The sequence below is a fragment of the Hippichthys cyanospilos genome, chromosome 7 (genome assembly GCF_059441005.1).
Source record: "Hippichthys cyanospilos isolate Australia breed blue-spotted pipefish chromosome 7, RoL_Hcya_1.0, whole genome shotgun sequence".
Lineage (NCBI taxonomy): Eukaryota > Metazoa > Chordata > Actinopteri > Syngnathiformes > Syngnathidae > Hippichthys > Hippichthys cyanospilos.
This window is the reverse complement of record NC_142375.1, coordinates 19,976,841-19,994,314: the sequence shown is the minus strand read 5'-3', so window position 1 is coordinate 19,994,314 and position 17,474 is coordinate 19,976,841. Positions and strand designations below refer to the sequence as shown.

The 17,474-nt window shown below is 40.6% G+C and overlaps 2 protein-coding genes across 2 annotated transcripts; both read right to left on the bottom strand.

Annotated features, from left to right (window-relative positions):
• Positions 1-936: 936 nt before the first annotated feature.
• LOC148421523 (dynein axonemal light chain 4) lies at positions 937-3,760 on the bottom strand. The gene is made up of 4 exons (XM_088419712.1): positions 3,661-3,760; positions 3,188-3,266; positions 2,779-2,862; positions 937-2,209 (listed from the first exon to the last, which is right to left on the bottom strand). Exons 2-4 carry the CDS (start codon positions 3,257-3,259, stop codon positions 2,045-2,047), a joined length of 321 nt encoding a protein of 106 aa, XP_088275838.1. The 5' UTR covers positions 3,260-3,266; positions 3,661-3,760; the 3' UTR covers positions 937-2,044.
• Positions 3,761-9,649: 5,889 nt separating this feature from the next.
• nptxrb (neuronal pentraxin receptor b) lies at positions 9,650-17,119 on the bottom strand. The gene is made up of 5 exons (XM_088419631.1): positions 16,315-17,119; positions 14,093-14,462; positions 12,817-13,058; positions 11,669-11,848; positions 9,650-10,125 (listed from the first exon to the last, which is right to left on the bottom strand). The coding sequence occupies exons 1-5, from the start codon at positions 17,017-17,019 to the stop codon at positions 9,880-9,882; spliced, it is 1,743 nt and encodes a 580-aa protein (XP_088275757.1). The 5' UTR covers positions 17,020-17,119; the 3' UTR covers positions 9,650-9,879.
• Positions 17,120-17,474: the final 355 nt, after the last annotated feature.

The window sequence follows — 17,474 nt, the reverse complement described above, 5'->3', positions numbered from 1 at the left end:
TATTCATTTTTTTTAATGATAAATAATTTATTTTTACTTTGTGCTTAGCATCACGCTACTTTCATCTCACCTCTTTCAAACCTTTCCCCATAAAATTTAGTTTGAGATTAATTTGCCTGTTGAAAAAGCACATTAGTAGGCAACTTTAGTTTAAAAGTGATCAGTTGGAACGGGAACTTTGTCAGGCTGCTAGCTAGCGTCTAATTTATACTAGAGCCTGAGCCACCAATAAACATTGGCAACAGGTGCCAAATGTCAATGTCAGCATAATGAAGTCATTTGAAACTGTTGGCACCCTGAATTGAGGATCGAACGTGATTTCAGAATGTTGTGTTATTTGATAGGCATTCAGGAGCAACAGTTGCAGCAACAGTTGCTGTAGAAAGATTAGTCAAGCCCTTATGCCATAATACGCTGCTGGGAAAATGGTGTTGTATTTTTTTAATAAATCACGGTAAAGGTAATATTTAAAAGTACTAGTTGGGCTCAGAATAAAGTTGTTAAAGTTGTTAGCTGTACTACTGGCATAATTCCTGAGTATTGCTTCAGAAACCTTGTTTGAATGCCCTGAATCTCAACGGTGACAATATACTAACGGCAACTTTGTTTGCCTTCTTTTGGCAGTTGATTAAAAGTGTATAGTATACACTTGCCTTGTTCCTCCTTGTTGAACTACTTCTGGCTGGATGGTTCTAAGTTTCTCCCTCTATATTTTGTTTGAAGATTCGTACATTATGTTAGCCGGCGGCGCTGTATTCCTCTGTGACAAGCACGCTTGCTTTTTAACTTTTTCAAACCCAGTCACAACACAAAACAACATGTGCTTGATGCATTCGCTAATGACCGCCGCGTCTCGAATGAGACGTCTCTGCCGCCCGAGAACAAAAACCGTCAGGAGACTATCATGCGCTGTCAATAAATACAAAAAGCACAGGCTGCTGTTTCACATTTCAGTTTATTATCCATCACTGTGTATTATATCACTTTCATCTCTTTCACACACTAGCGTCTTGCACAGAAATTCTTTCAAACCGCAGCGACAAAACATCTGGAATTTCTTTGCCTTTGAGTCAAGACCCCAGATAAAGGCGGGATTATTGCCACTGTTGTGTGCGCATAATCAAATTTCCGAAGTCAGCATCTAATGTGACGTTTTCGGAAAGCAACGACAGTTTGGAAGAAGTGTCGGGTGTTATATTTCACACTCCTGGCCTAATGTGAATACCCTCAGACACAGGCGATCCCTCCTCTTATTATGGCTCTGATACTACCTCAGGAAGGCAAAAATTCACACCTCTGCCCAAGCCATCAGTGTCTCACACAGGCACTTCCGCCTCAGTTATGGCCCAGATAGAACATCAGAATGCGGAAGAAATACAACACTTCATCCCCCTCGTTCTGCGTCAGTGCCATTTATACAGAACAAAGGCGATATAACATGCCGGGTCACTATAAAAAAACAGTTACAGCAAGAAAAAAAGGTAGATCAGGTCGTTTGTAAGAAGATGACATTTGTTCAAAGTCGCACCCAACTATGTACACGTTTAAAAATATAAAAAAATTGTATTGAAAGACAAGTGTGTCTAATTGTAAGAAATGTTGAAAGATGGCCTGGTCATTGTAGGTGGTGATGTTCCGTGTCAGTAAAAAAAAAAAAAAAAAAAAAAGAACGGTGCACGCGTATGTGTGTCCAGCACACACACGGCTGCACAGCAGACGCTCCCTGCAGAGGAAAGAGGACAAAGGTGTTTGGAGACCCTGGCCGGCTAGGTTATTTTGCCAAAGTGAGTGGTGACACCATGGAAACTCCTTCAAATCAAAGTCAAAACGTGAGATAAGGCAAGAAGCTGTTCAAGTGTCTGTAAGTCAAGACTTGATGTCACAGTTCTTCTCCCCAAGTCTAAGTAGTGGTCAACCTCAGTGACTTTTTGTTGCCAGGCTCCCAACTGGCGGCTGGTTTACTTTCACCGAATCGGTGGCCGGAGAGTCAGACAGGCGAAAAAAAAAAAAAAGGATTGCTTGTCCGTGTGAGTATGTGTGGGTGCTAGGAACACTTCCACACACACACGGCCAGGCTCCCGCCGAAAAACATGTAGAGCAGGTTCTTCACCTCGTGTGTGACCTCGAAGCCGAAGCCCTCGCCGATCACCACGTGCCACGAGCTGCCGAACTTCTTGTCCATGGACTCTTTGATCATCTTGGCGGCGCTCTGGAGACCGGTGGCAGCCCAATGGAAAGAAAAACAAGAAAAAAAGAACATCAGAAATATTCCTACTATTAGACAAATGTCGTTTGGATTTGGACAAAATTATACACAGTCAATGTATCAAAGTATATGGGTTCCTTACTTTAGTAGTAGTTCACTTGTAGTGTTTAAATTGTTATGTAACAGTGGAGGAATACATAGTTATGCAGCGCAAGAAGGGAGACTCAAGTTGAGTCAGTTTTGGATCTTACAAAATGGCTATCAAAACAAAACACCAAGTTGTAAATGCTAATTCTAGCGTGCCTTGCAGTGGACATTTGCGGAAGCGTGATGCAGTTCGACAATTATAAGACTAGTGGTACAGTATCACTAGTGCTTGTAGAGTTGACTCAACAAGCCGCCTCTGAAAACAATGAGATGGTAATCCCAGTTTATTAGGGGTTTTTATTTTTGCCTTTTTGGTATGCATGGAGGATAAAAGAGATTTTTTGCATTAGTTTCATCAGTTTGAGATACTGTAAAAACAATAACAACAACAAAAACTTTGTTGTGATATTTAATCAAGCACGTACCTCATTGTTGGTGGCAAACTTTTCACAGGCGGTCACGCACAGCTCCATCGTCTCCACTCTCATTTCCTCGGGCATATCAGTGTGCTGTGGGCAAATTGATAAGTTATGTTTTGATACCTGAATTACAATTTGTTTGTTTGTTTGATGGGAAACAGAACAGCACTCTCGTTTTATCCGTGGTCATGGGCAGGTGACACGTACCCCAGCCGACCTCTACACTGTCCCTTTTCATTAATAAACCATGTGTACAAGGGTTAGAGATCCGATCTCTTTTATTTAGTCGTCTGCAGTGACTATCCTCATAATCTGGACTATAATGTTTATCATTCTCGAAAAGTGTTTTATTCTCCTAAACACACTACAAGTATAGTGCACACAACATCACGAATGATCTCACCACTCTGCTTACCCTGATGAGAGGAAAGCTATGTAGTCTCTTGTAGTCGGCATCTTCTTTCTTCCCTTCGCCGGTTCCAGCCATTCCGACTCTATTAATTAACGAAAAAAACAATTGAAACTAAAAATCTACTATTCATTTGTTATAGTACCTAGCAACACTGTAGCAACAAAACACAAGTAGAAACCTACCACCCTAGCTAGCTAGCAGCAAAACGAAGCATCTGCTTGCAAGAGTTTAGTGGCATTTGCCACACAAATAGTAAATTCGGAAGTTTGAAAACAAAGACACCTGTGGGGCATTGTGACCTGTTTGTAAACAAGCAGGCGGATAACAGCAAGGAGCAGCGTTGATGAGCTACCCTGTTAGCTTAGCTTGTAGCTCCGTGGCGACTAGATAACATGTAACAAATTCTCTTTCATCGTTCGCTCGTTGTCTAGTCAGAGTTTGTTAACGGAGGATTAAAAAAATGTTGAGGGACTTACTCAGCAGGCGTTTGGACCGCTGGAAAAGTTCCACCGTTTGAGTCCCTGGTTCGGTTGTTAGGGAGACATTTTCAACAAGAAATACATGGATGGAGAAAGCTCCGCCTACTAACTACAAGCGTCGTCTCTATTGGCTCTTGGTCTTGTCACTCAACTAAATATGAATTTCTCACGTTTGTATCGATTTTTGTTAAGATTTTATTTTTTTCTCTGAATTAAATACACAGCACAGGTCCAAAGTTTCACCTTCTCAATCAATTTTCTTTTATTTTCTTGATCATTTAAATTGTCGTGTAAAATGCACACGTGAAGTTATTTACTTAACAAAAACAAGTGAAATAACTGGAAATATGTTTTATCCAGTAGTTTATTTAAAATCGCCACCAAATACAGCAGGAAGCCATTTAACTTAATCTACTAATTACAAGGGCGGCAGTTCTGTTTGTTTTAAGTGCATATGCCATTTTTGTAGCTCTAAAAAATACAGAGCAAAATGTGCAAGTGTTCATGTGTGTGCGCGCGTGCGTGTGTGTTTGTGTCTACCCTACTTAAACGGCCTTCTTACTGAATGTGACCGACATTGAGCAGGAAACATCTGGATGGTGTCCCCCAGGTGGATTTTCCTGACCCAAAATTGATGTGGAAAATTCCCAGTCTTGTTAGTACTTGTGGATTCATTTTAATCTCAAACAAGTAGTCCCTCCTGTGTGGATTAGAGTGGATTATGAAATTGCAGACGAGCAGGCAAACAGATCACATAATAATGATTTTCCTCAACTTTTGTTTGGGCTGGTCTAGGCTATCTGTCTGCGGCTGCAATGATGCAACGAGGTGCTGTCAACAGGTCAATGATATGAACCTCTCAAAGTGCTCAGACTATGATCAAATAGATAATCAGTCTTGTATAGACTAATTATATTACACCAGATTATGCATGATATCAATCCAAATTATCCAGTTTGATTGTGACAGATGACAACAAACGAGGCAGGACAGTGCATAATCTCAATTACTAATTTGATCATTACAGTTTTTAATGTTTTGTACAATATAAACACTAGGCGAAAGTGAGAAACCTAACGGAGGCAGACATGCTTACTCCTACTCTGCCATTCTTGCAACATAATCCTTGTTAAAAGCATATATATAACCTATAATATCATTCAAAGGAATAACTGAAACTACAGCAAGCCAATTTTTTTGCCCCATGTGGATGACCATCATTCATAGGACAAACCAATTCAAAAGGAATTTAAATGCTTACTTTCATATTCACGTCATGTCGGAATTAGAACTACTTCCTGTGTCCATGTCGAAGAATCATGGGAAATTAAGTCAGTCTTAACAGAAGCACCTGTCACTAGATTGACTAACGATTAAATTTGCTGTAAATAGTTCCTGGTGAGAATTGATTGCATATTTCTTTTTCGGGTAACTTGCCAGTTGTGCCAGTTTTGAATTTTAAAAATTCCGTTCATCTGAAACATGCTAAATGCGTGGTCGGAATTTGTAATGAATCACAGGCCAGGCTGAAGGACTGTAGGGATTCCATGAAGGTAAGAATGTGTACTGAATAGGAAGAATGTAGGCTTGTGATGAACAAAATGCCAGAGGGTGGATGTGAGCTTCTTTTAAACATTTCCACGATGACAGAAGAAATCTGACATTTCACCAATGACTTATAGAGAATAACACCAGCCAGGCAGGCAACATCAGGATTAAAAAAAAACAAAACTCTCTTTATGTACATTATGTGTGTTTTTTAAGTTAGTGCGAAGTGTAAAGGTCAAACAAAGGTTTGCGTAAAGTGTGCCTGCCTGCAGGAAAGCCAATTAGTGAACATCTATAATTCATCACTAGCGGATGCAGATTGTTAGAGGGAAGAGGGTGGTGAGGTAAAGACTCCATGTGACAATTACTGACTGGATGACTCAAAGACTCGTGGCAGATCGACGGCTGGCTTGATAATAGGGTCGGGAACATAGTGACTCATGAGATGTTATTGCACTAATGACTAAAATCACAAGACAGCATAGTGCCATAGTGGTTAACACATCTGCTTCACAGTGTGGCGTTTTTCAACTGGCAAACCAGGATTTTCTCCATGCATGTGTTCCCACAGTTATCAGTCGCAGCCCATTCCCATTCCAATCTAAAGTACGAATAAAGCAAGAAGGTACAGATTACCCGGATGTTGTTTGTCTTTGCGATCTTAAGTTTGCATGTTCTCCCCGTGCCTGCATGGGTTTTCTTCAGGTTCTCTGATTTCCTCCCACATCTCTAGTTACATGCATGGTAGGTATATTGGACACTCCAAATTGCCCTTAGATGTGTTTATTGTTGTTTGCTTCTGATTGCCCTGCAAATGGCTGGCAACCTCTTCAAGGCATACCCAAAGACAGCTGGGGTAGGCTCCAGCACGCATGCGACCCTAGGAAGCATAAGCGGCTCAGAAAATGGATGGAATAATGGCTGTAAATCCTCAAAACATGCACTTTAGTTTAATTCAATACTCAAAATTGATTATAAATGTGAATGATTTATTACATGTGCCCTGTGATTGACAGGTGATCTGTTCAGGTTGTATTGCGCCTCTTACGCAAGGGCAGCTCGAATAATCACCATCAACATGTCCTCAATGAGAACAAGCAGCATAGAAAGTAAATGAATAGATTCAGATGACTTCCAGTTACATATCTGACGTTGCCATGGCAGCCAATGTGTTACATCTCTTATTCTCAGAAATGACCAAGACGAACTCTTAAGCGAGTATCTTTATCAAATATGTCCCAGAGTGTTGTGGGAAAAATATCGAATTAGTAATAAATTACCAGAAGGCCTTTGAGTTACGCTTCAATTCCCAACAGTACTTTCAGTACCTCATTTAAAACGGCCTGGTGGTGATGTGATTTATTGGAAGTTCATCAATCGACTCCGAAGAGCCTTCAATTGACATTCCTTGTGACATTCACAACTCACACCCCAGAGATCAATTTCTGGGAAACACAAGGTGAAATCATGCAAAACCTGCCAAGAAGTGAAATGAATATTCTAAAAGCCTTCCTTTTTCTAAAGGAAAAAAAAAAAACAATTACAATCTACGAACAGTGATCTAATTGTTTTCCTGCAAATGCAAATATATTGTGACAGTTAAGACCCACTCAGTATTTTCCATAAGGCTCCTTATGAGGTTTTATCCTAGAGAGGCAAATCTAGCTGAATTTGCAATACAGAGCACCTTTTTGTACGATTTTAATTAATGCAATAAGCATTGGCTTATTGCTCTTCTCCAACACTAATGACTAAAGAATCTCCATTCCCCCTGGTGCATCTGTATTTATGGCGATAATTATCTCTGAGGTTGCGTTTATGCTCGGGTCTGTTTTTCCATCTGTCAGAGACATTGCGCAACAGCTAAAAAAAGAAGTGAAGTGGTGACAGTGTTTCTTTCCGGAGTTTGATATCCACCTGGTATATGGTTAGATCAAATAAATTGAAGGCCAAGGAGTGTGTTACAGAACTCCTCAGTTTGCGTTAGAAATGTCACACGTGGGCAGATGAATGAATCATACCCGTCTATGCATCAGCAAACCCGTCGCAGTGACACAGCAACACAGAAGCAAGCTCAGACGATGCCATCAAATGCAGTTTATTAAGTTTCAGCCACCGAATTCACAACATCAAGTGCATGAAGTGCAAAGGAGGGCAAACACTGATGTGGTCTTGAACCATGGAAAGCAAAAGAGAAAATGAAAGAGAAAAAGTATTCAATGACCGTTGTGGGTGATACAGGTCCAAATGGGCACTTATACAAGAAATGATATGGAGAGCTGTGAGGGACACACTGAAAAGCGGGGAAAAAAGGCAAATAACAGGGCAATAAATTCATGTAAGTTTATATTACAAAAATAAAATTGGAAACTGATTTTAATTTGACCCATGTGAATGTCATATGACTTTTTTTTTCTCGCAAATTATTCATGTCATGTTGGTTTGTAATATTTGTAATATATTTGGTGAAATTGTGACTATTTCATGCAATATTGCAAATTTGTTCTCACATTGTTATGTTTTTATTTTGGTGATATCATTTGCTGATATAAACTTTCTTAAAATAAGATCATTGTTTTTTTTAAGAATATTTAGTTAGATTTTTTCCTCATTATATGATTTTTTTTTTCTAGTGGAGATTCTTAAAATATTTCCACCATATTACCACTTTTGATATAAATATATGACTTTATTCTCATGAAAAATAACTGCTTGAATGATTTAATTTGGTATGTTTTTTTCATTGAAAAGTCAGAAATTTGTTTGAGAACATTCTCAAATTTTACAGGATTACAAGAAAAAAAAAATTATGAAGTCACAAATCACAATAAAATTCAAATCCGATTTGAACTCAAATTGAATAAGTGAATGTCGTAACAGTACCGCTTTTAATTGTTTTTTTTCTTTGACTACAACTTTACTCAAGGAAGTTTACAACTGTAAATATTAACTAACCATCCATGAAATTACTGGAATTTATTTTTGTAAGATTACGGATAATTATTGTAAGATTACAACTGTTTACAACTATTTCTTGTGTTGTTACAAAATTGATCTCTCTTATTATTTCATTTCGGTGATATAAATGTATTCTTAAAATGTAATGATTTTCCTCTGGTTAATATTATGACTAATTTCGCCTAATAACTTGTATTTTTTCAGAGTATGATATAAGATATTTTTCCCGTGATATGATTTTGTCTAGTAGCAGATAATGATTGGATGGAAGTTCTTAACATGTTACCACGATTAATATAAATATATGACTTTATTCCCATGATATTTTAATACTTGTAAAATTAAGACTTCTATGATTTTATTTGGTAAATTCTTTCATTTCTAATGAACTCAGTAGTTTGAGAACCTTCTCGCTTTATTTTTTTTTCTTTTGAGTTTGGCTTTAATACTCTTTCATACTCATGTTCTGAGATAAGAAAGCATTTAAAGCAAAGTACACTTGACTGCACTGTGACAGTGTAACGTTTATGTTTAGTAGGAAATAAATTCCACCCTATAATAAAACGAGTTCCTTGTGCTGCCCCGTTAATTGCAACAGCAAAAAATGTCCATTACAGCAAGAAAATGCCACTCGTGTTGCGAATGGTGATGGCATTTTTGAAGTTAATACAAAAAAAAATCCAAATGAATTATAACAGTTATAATCCCTCCCAAAGAAGGGAAGCAATACATTAGATTCTGTTTGACACTTTATTACTGAAGAATAATGCACCATGCAACTAAATCATTGCAATTTAAAGCCATTATTACTTGTGGGAAATCTATTAAATGCATGTCCAAGTCTGGAGGTCCCACTGGACTGGATCAAGTGTGAAGTGCAAAACCATTTTAATTAAATGACTTGATGTCCTTTCATATTTCTCTTTATACGGCATTTTGCGAAAATCAATTTACCCAAACAAGATGCCTGAGAGGCACAAAGGGGACTGACACTGAACTGCTGTTGATCCAGTGCTCGCTCACAATTCCATGCAAATGCAAAAAAAAAAAAAAAACATTCTATGAGGTTTAGCCAAGGTACAATTTAATCTTCTAGCGCTCAGCTTGACATCAGGTGTTTACTTTGGGATTGATCGAGAGCGCCGCTTTCTGCAGATTGTGTCAGGCTACAGTGGGGTATTTGTGGCGAGCGACATTAGCAAGGCTACATTAACACACAATAATTACACGTTTACAGTATAAGATCACTGTTGTAGCAAATGGTGGGATTGAACTTTACTGTATAAAATCTACAAGTATGTTTCTCCATGAGAATGTTAACGCGTCTTTTCAGTTTCAAACGCGAGCAATGAGAGGACACAAAGGGTTTCATCAACAGTGACCATATCTGCGTCAAAACCTTAAGACCCGAAGTGTCAGATTGTGGTTTTTCGCTTCACAGGGATGACCCCCCCCCCCCCCCCCCCCCCAAAATAGCACTGATAGTCCATCTACAAGCTTGTGTTTTGATTCACCCACAAAGGTAATCCCGCGACTATCCTCTCACTTTAGAACTAAACACCGAACACACCGACATGAAAAACAGACGAGCTCGAAACGTCCGATTAGCTCCGTCACGTCAGCTGCAAACAAATGCTATACATTCCGAAGTAAATTATTTTACCCCTCGGCTAAATTGACCTTAGGTGAGCTTTCGCGGTCTTCCGCCTCTCACTGCTTGGCGCTGGAGGGGTTAGATCTCTCAGCGGCGTGGCACGGATCTAAGGACTCCTTGGTGGCTCCGCCATAGACGTCCACGTCCAGATCGGTCCAGGGGGCGATGTTGCCGAGTACAGAGGAGCTGCATTCCGCCAGGGCGGCAACTTCCGCGGGCTTCAAAACCCGGTCCCACAAGTTGAATTGGGAGAGTTCACCAACCATCGCTTGGGAGGCATCGAAACGTCCCCCGAGGGTGTCCTTGTTTTGGGAAAAGTGGGGTGAGGGTTGGGACAATCAGAAGAAATGTGTTAACATAAGATTGGCAAGATAAGGTCTGGGAGACTAATAACTCTGATTGATTAGTTCAAATTTATTTTTCAGGCTGGCTGCACCGTCAGCAATGTGTATTTGCTAAGGAAAGGTTCTATCCAAAGAGGATACAAAAACCAGATCCCAGCAAAAGAGTGTAATAATTAGAGCTGTAGAGATCGAATGTTTTGAAATTCTAATGAAAATTCTATTGTGTAAATCACCTGTTCAGATAAAAAAAACGTATTTTCTTGATTAAAGAACAATTATAAAAACAAAAGGCAAAAACACTTTTAGATAACCAACATTTTCTTAAAACTGTGTTAGCAGCAGACTGTTCTCTAATTAATTAATTTTTGTTGCACTTCACATTTGAATAAGTCTGGTTCTGTTAAAAAAAAAGTGATCAGTAGGAACAGCACCTATGTCAATTGAGTCTTTTATGTCAATCAAACTGCCTTTGAAAAGAAATCCGGTGGCTCTCCTCAGTTTATGTGGATCACTTGAGTGCTGCTAGTCGCTAAAACTGCTAGCATCTAGTCATGCTCGCCACTGCTAAAATTGGAGCAACAGGTCCTATATAATGCAATGCCAGCGTAAATCCTTATTTAGCATAGTTTGAATGGAACTTGATTTCATGAAAACAAACTTTTGATGATGTTGGTGATGAGCCAAGTCAGCCATTAACATGCTGCCAAGATCTACTTCAAAATAAAGGTCTTCCAATGGACAGGTAGATGGCCATTTGATATTTGAGAAGGGAAGGTTTATTTTGAATTTCTCACTGCATGAACCCCTGTTTCTGAGGTTAGCTTGACTTCCTAAGACTGTACGCTAAATAAATGGGTACCAAAGAAAGAAAAAAGCCAAGTCCCCTTGAGTAATGAGTGGGCCAGCAATGGTTTAAAAAAATCAAATTATGATTCATTGCTGCAATCCTATTAGTAGTGTATCTCTCTTTATGCGATATTGGTTTAGCCTTAAAATGATTACATCAACAAACAAATTTACCATCATGAGAAGAAAGTCGGAATAGGTTCATTTTTCCTTGTTCAACTCAACTCTTGCAAAAATGTAGGCGCTAGTTTCCATGAATAACACAAGGGTGTCTTTGGCTATCATCCACTTCATTCACAGTTCCCCGCCCACAAGATGTCGTTCATAACAACCAACCCAGAAGAATGTGCGATGTGCAAAACCGGCGGCCTGTTTTCGCTCCTCATCTCTCAGGGAACGTATGCAGCTACAGATAGCGTGTGAGTGCAGATGGCTTGAATAAAACAAGCGAGGAAATGGCAAATTACAACTGTATAAATGCATGGGAAGGCTGGCTTTTGAAAGAGTTATTTTTCCCCACAGTGTGCTTCAAAAACCGATATGCTTTGGAATGGAACACACAGTCCCATATCCCGTACACAAACCTAAATAGATTTGAAAAGCCATGAATCTCTATTGAAAAATCCGAACATTCTGTCCACCCTCATCTTATTACCTGCTCCTGGCCCAAGATGAGAACCCCACCAGGTTTGATGGGGTGCCAGGCGGCCAGTCCTTCTCCCCGCCCCTTCATCTTGCCACCCTGGTAGGCCTTCCACACACCGTCCCTCAGTGTCCAGCTGACGCAGATGTGCTGCCATTCGTCCTGAGGGAGCAACAGCGGCAACTGTGCCACCTGAGAGCAAGGGTGAGCATGGATTTGCAAAATTTCCAAATACAGCGTTACAATGAAGCCAATTTTAAACATACAATATAGTGTATAACTATACAAAAATGAATGGTTGTGCCCACCCTGGCCACTGGGAGGCAGTAATGCCCCAACAGCAACACACATGAAGAAGAACAGCCTCTAACCTCTAATAAGGAAAGTGCTGTAATATTAGTCATTTAGTTTATTAACATCAGCCTTTGAGTATTATTTGCCTACCTTTTTTGTTGTCATTTCTGTTCAAATATCTACTTAGAGGGTTTTAAAACCACAAAAACTAAGCCTGATCGTTTGCATGTCAATGGGGTTTTCCATTAGATCAGAGGTGTCCACAAACTGTAGCCCGGGGACCATTTGCGGCCCGCGGCATTTACTAATAGTATTTTCGCATCCTAAAAAAGTAATAAAAGTGTTTATTGGAAGACATTGTGAGGCAAGTGTGAAAAAAATCAAAATCTACCTCATCTCCCTTCACAGTAAGCCTTGATGTAGCTGTTATTTTTAAATACCAATCGTATAGAGACAAAAGTGCTGGCTTGACTGAGTTTTACCCTATTTAATAAGTTAAAAATAATAATTGCGTGGCGCTTACGTTTTATAGTTCTTTTAGGCAGCCCTCAAAGGAAAAAGTTTGGACACCCCTGCATTCGTAATAAAGTAATATATTTTGGTTGTTTTTAGATTTAAAATCTGTAATTCTCTTTTTCTAATGTTTGGTTTAATAGTAACTGACAAAAGGTCAACTGGGAGTGGCATTAAACTTTTTATTTTGCAACTCAAAGCAAAACAACCCTAATAAAGTCTCGTACCTCAAAATAACCATCAGTTGGATCACTTGTATCTCAAGACACCGATGTAAATCTATGTTTAAAACCTTTTTTTAGGCATTTTAAATTCAACCGGTGGATGAGACGGATCCGCATCTAGATTAGTACCTTATCATTGATGAGCAGCTCCACAGGGTTGTGGACACCCTGCAACAGCACCAGTTCGTTGGGCTGTCCGGGCACCGAGTAGGAAAAGGGTGTGCCGATCCCGCCTTCTTTCGCCTTCAGCCACACACAGGCGGTGAAGGCGTACATCTCGGTTATCTCTTTTCGGACCAGGCCGTACATGTAGTTGGTGCGCATGGGGAAGGATAGCACAAAGCCGTCGGGGAAGGATGGCTCCGTTAGGGCTTTCATGAAAAAGAACATGGACAAAAGAGAGGCAGACAGTTAAAGAGCGGAAAACGGGGACACTTGTAAATGGTTACACAAGAACGCTGTTTTTTTTTTTTCTCTTTGTAAGAGCTCCACTAATGATCAGCCTCTCGGAAACAATAATGCCTCCTAGAGAGCGAAGAAAATCTAAAAGCAGCATGAGATGGATGAAGGATGACACGCTGGTGCTTAACAGAGACTAAAAAGACTCCTCCGCAAGCCTTATTAAAAAATATATATGGTTTATCATGAACCCTTAGTAAAGAGCCATACTTAAGGGTACTCTTTTTTTTTTTATTTATCTATTTCTTTTAATATCTCAACCAATGAATAACATAACATCTGCCCTTGAAGTTTTTAGTACAGGAAGCTTTCTCAACAAAAGAATGAGTCAAGATTGAAAATGAGAATTTCAAATGGTGCTATAAAGTAAGGCAAGGTTTGTGATGTTCAACCATGGCATTTTGGGAGATGTCTCAAAATCCACTTTCACATTATGAATGAATTGTGGTTGTTTGTGCGACAATTTTGGGGGATGTCTTGTGTTTTTTGTTTCAATTGATAACCCAAAAAGTTGGGTTTGTTCCTTTTTGACCTAATTGATGTGTCAGTCCAGTGAATTCTTGGCCATGAACAAATGCAATTTTGAAATTCATCTTCAAGTGAAGCCTATAAAATATATTAGCTTCTATTTTTTTCTGTTCAATATATGATGAAATTCTGTAGACTTTTTGTACCTTTTTTTTGTACAAACTGGTCAAACTGCCCCAATTAGTGGTTCTTCCATTTTTGCAGGGAGTGTACATTTTCGAGTGGCCTAATATCAGTGTTCTGAAATACTAAACCTGTGAGGTCAATGAATTATATTGGCGAAGGAGACGCGCCCACTAAATGTGAACAATAAAATGAATGTGTTGCATTGTGGACAAAAAAAAAAAAATAGTGCACCATTTTGAAAAGCGCAGTAAAACGCATATATTATTATTCAGTTTATATATTGCTGACTCACTGTGCTCCAGCTCGCTGACACGGTGGCTGGCGGTGTCCAACCCCTGGTTGATCTTCTCAAACTGCCCGTGTGTCTCTTTCCTCATGGCCTGCCGCTCCTTTTCCAGCATTTTGATTTTTCTCTCCAGCTCACCCTCCAGGTCCTCAACCCTCCAGGGAGCTTTTCCGCGACCGGGGGCCCCCTTGGCCGAGGACTTGGGGCCGGGAGAGCCCGGTCGACGAGCCCCGGGGCCTGCCGCTGCCGAGCCCGGGGGTGCGGGGTTAGCATGGCCGGCGGGGGGAGTGGGGGGCTTGGTGGTCACCGGGGTGCTGCCGCTGCTTGTTCCGGTAGACGTGTCGGAGAGATTTAAGGCAGCTGGACCGATCTCTGCCTGGAGAAGGGCAAATTGTTTAGTAACAAAGTGCATTATTACAACACAACACAAAATCATACCCATATCAGTGCATTTGACATTGCCTTTTGATGTGATCCAGCGGAATACCTCTAGAAAACATGACATTTTGGTGACAGAAAGTAGACTACAATTTAAACCAGATAAGAGCAGTTCTATGAGAAATTTTGCTTGAATGCACTGAAAATGAAAGAAATGAGAGAAGCCTTTTCAGTGCACTCGTTACCTGTGTTCACCCCAACAACGGCGTAATCGCCACTTTCTATGTGCGGCCATCTACTAAAATCTTAGAATAAAGAAAACGCCACCCATGCGCCCAGATGGACGCCACTTTGTGCTATCTTTGGGGATTTTGTTGTGGTATAAAAAGTATTGGGACACTCACTCACCCAGAATTACTCGATTTTAAAATTTCATCTCCATAAGATTTAAACTAAGAAGAAAGTAGTTGAACTTGTATTCATTGACCATTCTTTTGTTTTTTCTAATTCACCATAACAGAAAAGACACTCACCTATATCGATAGACTCATGGATTGCCAAAGTGACTTGAAATATAACAGGGACACTGTGTCCCTGAACACTTAGGAAGAAAGAAGACTACAAAGGAAGATGAATAAATATCAACATAGTTGCTGAGGCAAGGAAGGAACGGCCAAGATATAAATTGACAGTGAGAAGTATAACCTTGGAACTGCCCCTGTTGCCATCTCAGCCCACACACACACACACACGCACGCACACACACGCACACACACACACACACAGGCTGTTTAGAAGCTGACCTCTTCTCTGCTCAACCTGGCCAGCTTCATCTTTTATTTATGTCTCTATCCTGCATATAGAGAGAGGGGAGGAAGAAATGCTGTTGTCACAGTGTTGGGGCGTGTCGGTGTGAAAAAATGTGGGCGGTGGACACCTCCTAATACAGTTTATATATATATATATATATATATATATATATATATATATATATATATATATATATATATATATATATATATATATATATATATATATATATATATAATGTTTTTTTCTGAATTATGTGTATCATAATTATAATTATTTAGCTCAGAATATGTTGAGCCTGCAATTTTGCTGCGTGAAAAATGTATTTCAAAATGCAGTAATTTAGAAATTCAACATTCAACACTTACATTACCTACATAAAATACAAATGTATGAATGTATAATAAATATGTACATTAATAAAGCAGAGAATTGTAGAGAATGTTCACAAAGATGTTTTCATTAAAATTGAGTACTCAAATAACAGTCACTTTTATGTTGAAAAAAATTAATTTGGCTGTATGCTCCGCATTTAAAAAATGAATTTGAATGCACTGAAGTCCCGCTTGGGAAGCTGGGAAGCATATGAAATGGACTGTAAAAAACTGTGAAAAAAATTAAAAGTAACACGGCATTTAAGCATAATTATCGAAGTCATTTTTCAATGAAGAAAATTCACAAATTGTGGTTGTGTGGTTGTCTTGATTCAGCTTTTTTAGTTCTCCAGGACCTGAATGACAAAGTGTCTATACAGACAAATATCAAGCATATTATGTTTTCTTGATACGTATTGTGACAGTAAGTTCAAATTGACCTGGGCAATCGAAAACAACTGTTTCGTGTAGAACCTGGTTAATGAAAAATAGTTTACTAAGTGTAATCGATTTTATTAACTGACTTCAGTATAAATAAAAAATAATCATAATATTTATTGCCTAATTAGCCACTACAATGCTAGTGAATTGTTTTATTATTTTAGACAAAAAAAAAAAAAGATACATTTTGTATTTGGTCTGAATGACAGAATAATCTTCACTGACCTCCAGCTTCTCTATTCGGTCCTTCAGGTCCATGATGGCCCGTGCCAGCTCCTCCACGGCTCGCGCCGTCTGCAGCTGCGAGGCGGCCGAGGAGCTGACGTCGTCCCCGGCCATGACCCGCCGGTTGCCGCTCCAGACCCCGATGCTCCGCTCGGGTCCGGCCCTCTCACCGTCCTCCTCCTCCAGGCCGCTCTCGCACTCGCTCAGCTTGCCCGTCAACTCCCGGATGGTCCTCTGGTCCATGAGGATCTGGTCGTTCTGCTGCATGACCATCTGCCGGAGCTCCTCCGCAGTGGTGCGAAGGAACGTCCACTCCTCGTCGGCGAGAGGCTCATCCGCCAGCGGCTGCTGCCCCGCTTCTTTCCCCTTGCATTCCCCGAGCGGAACCGGCGTGCAGATCAGGCGGCTGTAGCTGAACACTTTTGCCGAGCCTCGACCGTTCTCCTCCCCGAGGTCCAGCTCGTTCAGCGTGGGGAGCCCTAAACCGAGCCCGTTGGAGTCGGCGCCGTGCAGGGCGCCGAGCGGGCCGGCGTGAGCCACGGCGCCGGCCCGCTCCAGAGGCTGGAGGAGCGGCTCTGACGTCAGGGTGCCGTTGTCCGCTAGAGCCGCCGCACGTTTGCGAGGATAAACGCTGGCGAAGATGCAGATGACGGCGCCGAGAAAGGCCAGCGTGCCGGCGCCCACCAGAACCACCATGAACTTCATCGTGCCGAAACTTCAGAAAAGAATCCCCGTCGATGACAAATGGAGAGGATTCTCTCGAAGGATGTCTCCTGCTCTGTAAGTATCTAGCCGTCTGGATGCTCGCCGTGTTGTTGCTAAGCTGCTCTCTCCTCTGGGCGTTGCCATGGAGACCGAGCAGGGGGGGAGGGGGAGGAGCCAAGTCGTGGGCCTCTGCGTCAGTCGCAGCGGGCTGGTCGGGGTGAACCCGCAGCAGCAGTGCGAACAAACAAGGCAGAGACGGATCAACGTGTGTGTGCATGTGTAAATGTGTGGCAGGATGTAGCTCGGCAAAAAAAAAAAAAAAGTGTAAAAAAATTCTAATTGCATATCCAGTGCAAGGCAATACGCTGACCTAACGGATACATCTTTTTTCCAGAATTTTAATAGGGAGGTCTCCATTTATAATTTTTGTAATTTATATTATTTAATAGACAGCG

Excerpts from the sequence above, each read along its gene's own strand:
- LOC148421523 (XM_088419712.1), bottom strand. The coding sequence starts at position 3,259 with ATGGCTGGAACCGGCGAAGGGAAGAAAGAAGATGCCGACTACAAGAGA. Across the intron at positions 2,863-3,187 it reads ATAGCTTTCCTCTCATCAGG|CACACTGATATGCCCGAGGA; the intron begins GTAAGCAGAGTG and ends ATTTGCCCACAG. Across the intron at positions 2,210-2,778 it reads AGTTTGCCACCAACAATGAG|AGCGCCGCCAAGATGATCAA; the intron begins GTACGTGCTTGA and ends ACCGGTCTCCAG.
- nptxrb (XM_088419631.1), bottom strand. The coding sequence starts at position 17,019 with ATGAAGTTCATGGTGGTTCTGGTGGGCGCCGGCACGCTGGCCTTTCTC. Across the intron at positions 14,463-16,314 it reads ACCGAATAGAGAAGCTGGAG|GCAGAGATCGGTCCAGCTGC; the intron begins GTCAGTGAAGAT and ends GCCCTTCTCCAG. Across the intron at positions 11,849-12,816 it reads AGCTGCTCATCAATGATAAG|GTGGCACAGTTGCCGCTGTT; the intron begins GTACTAATCTAG and ends CCTTGCTCTCAG.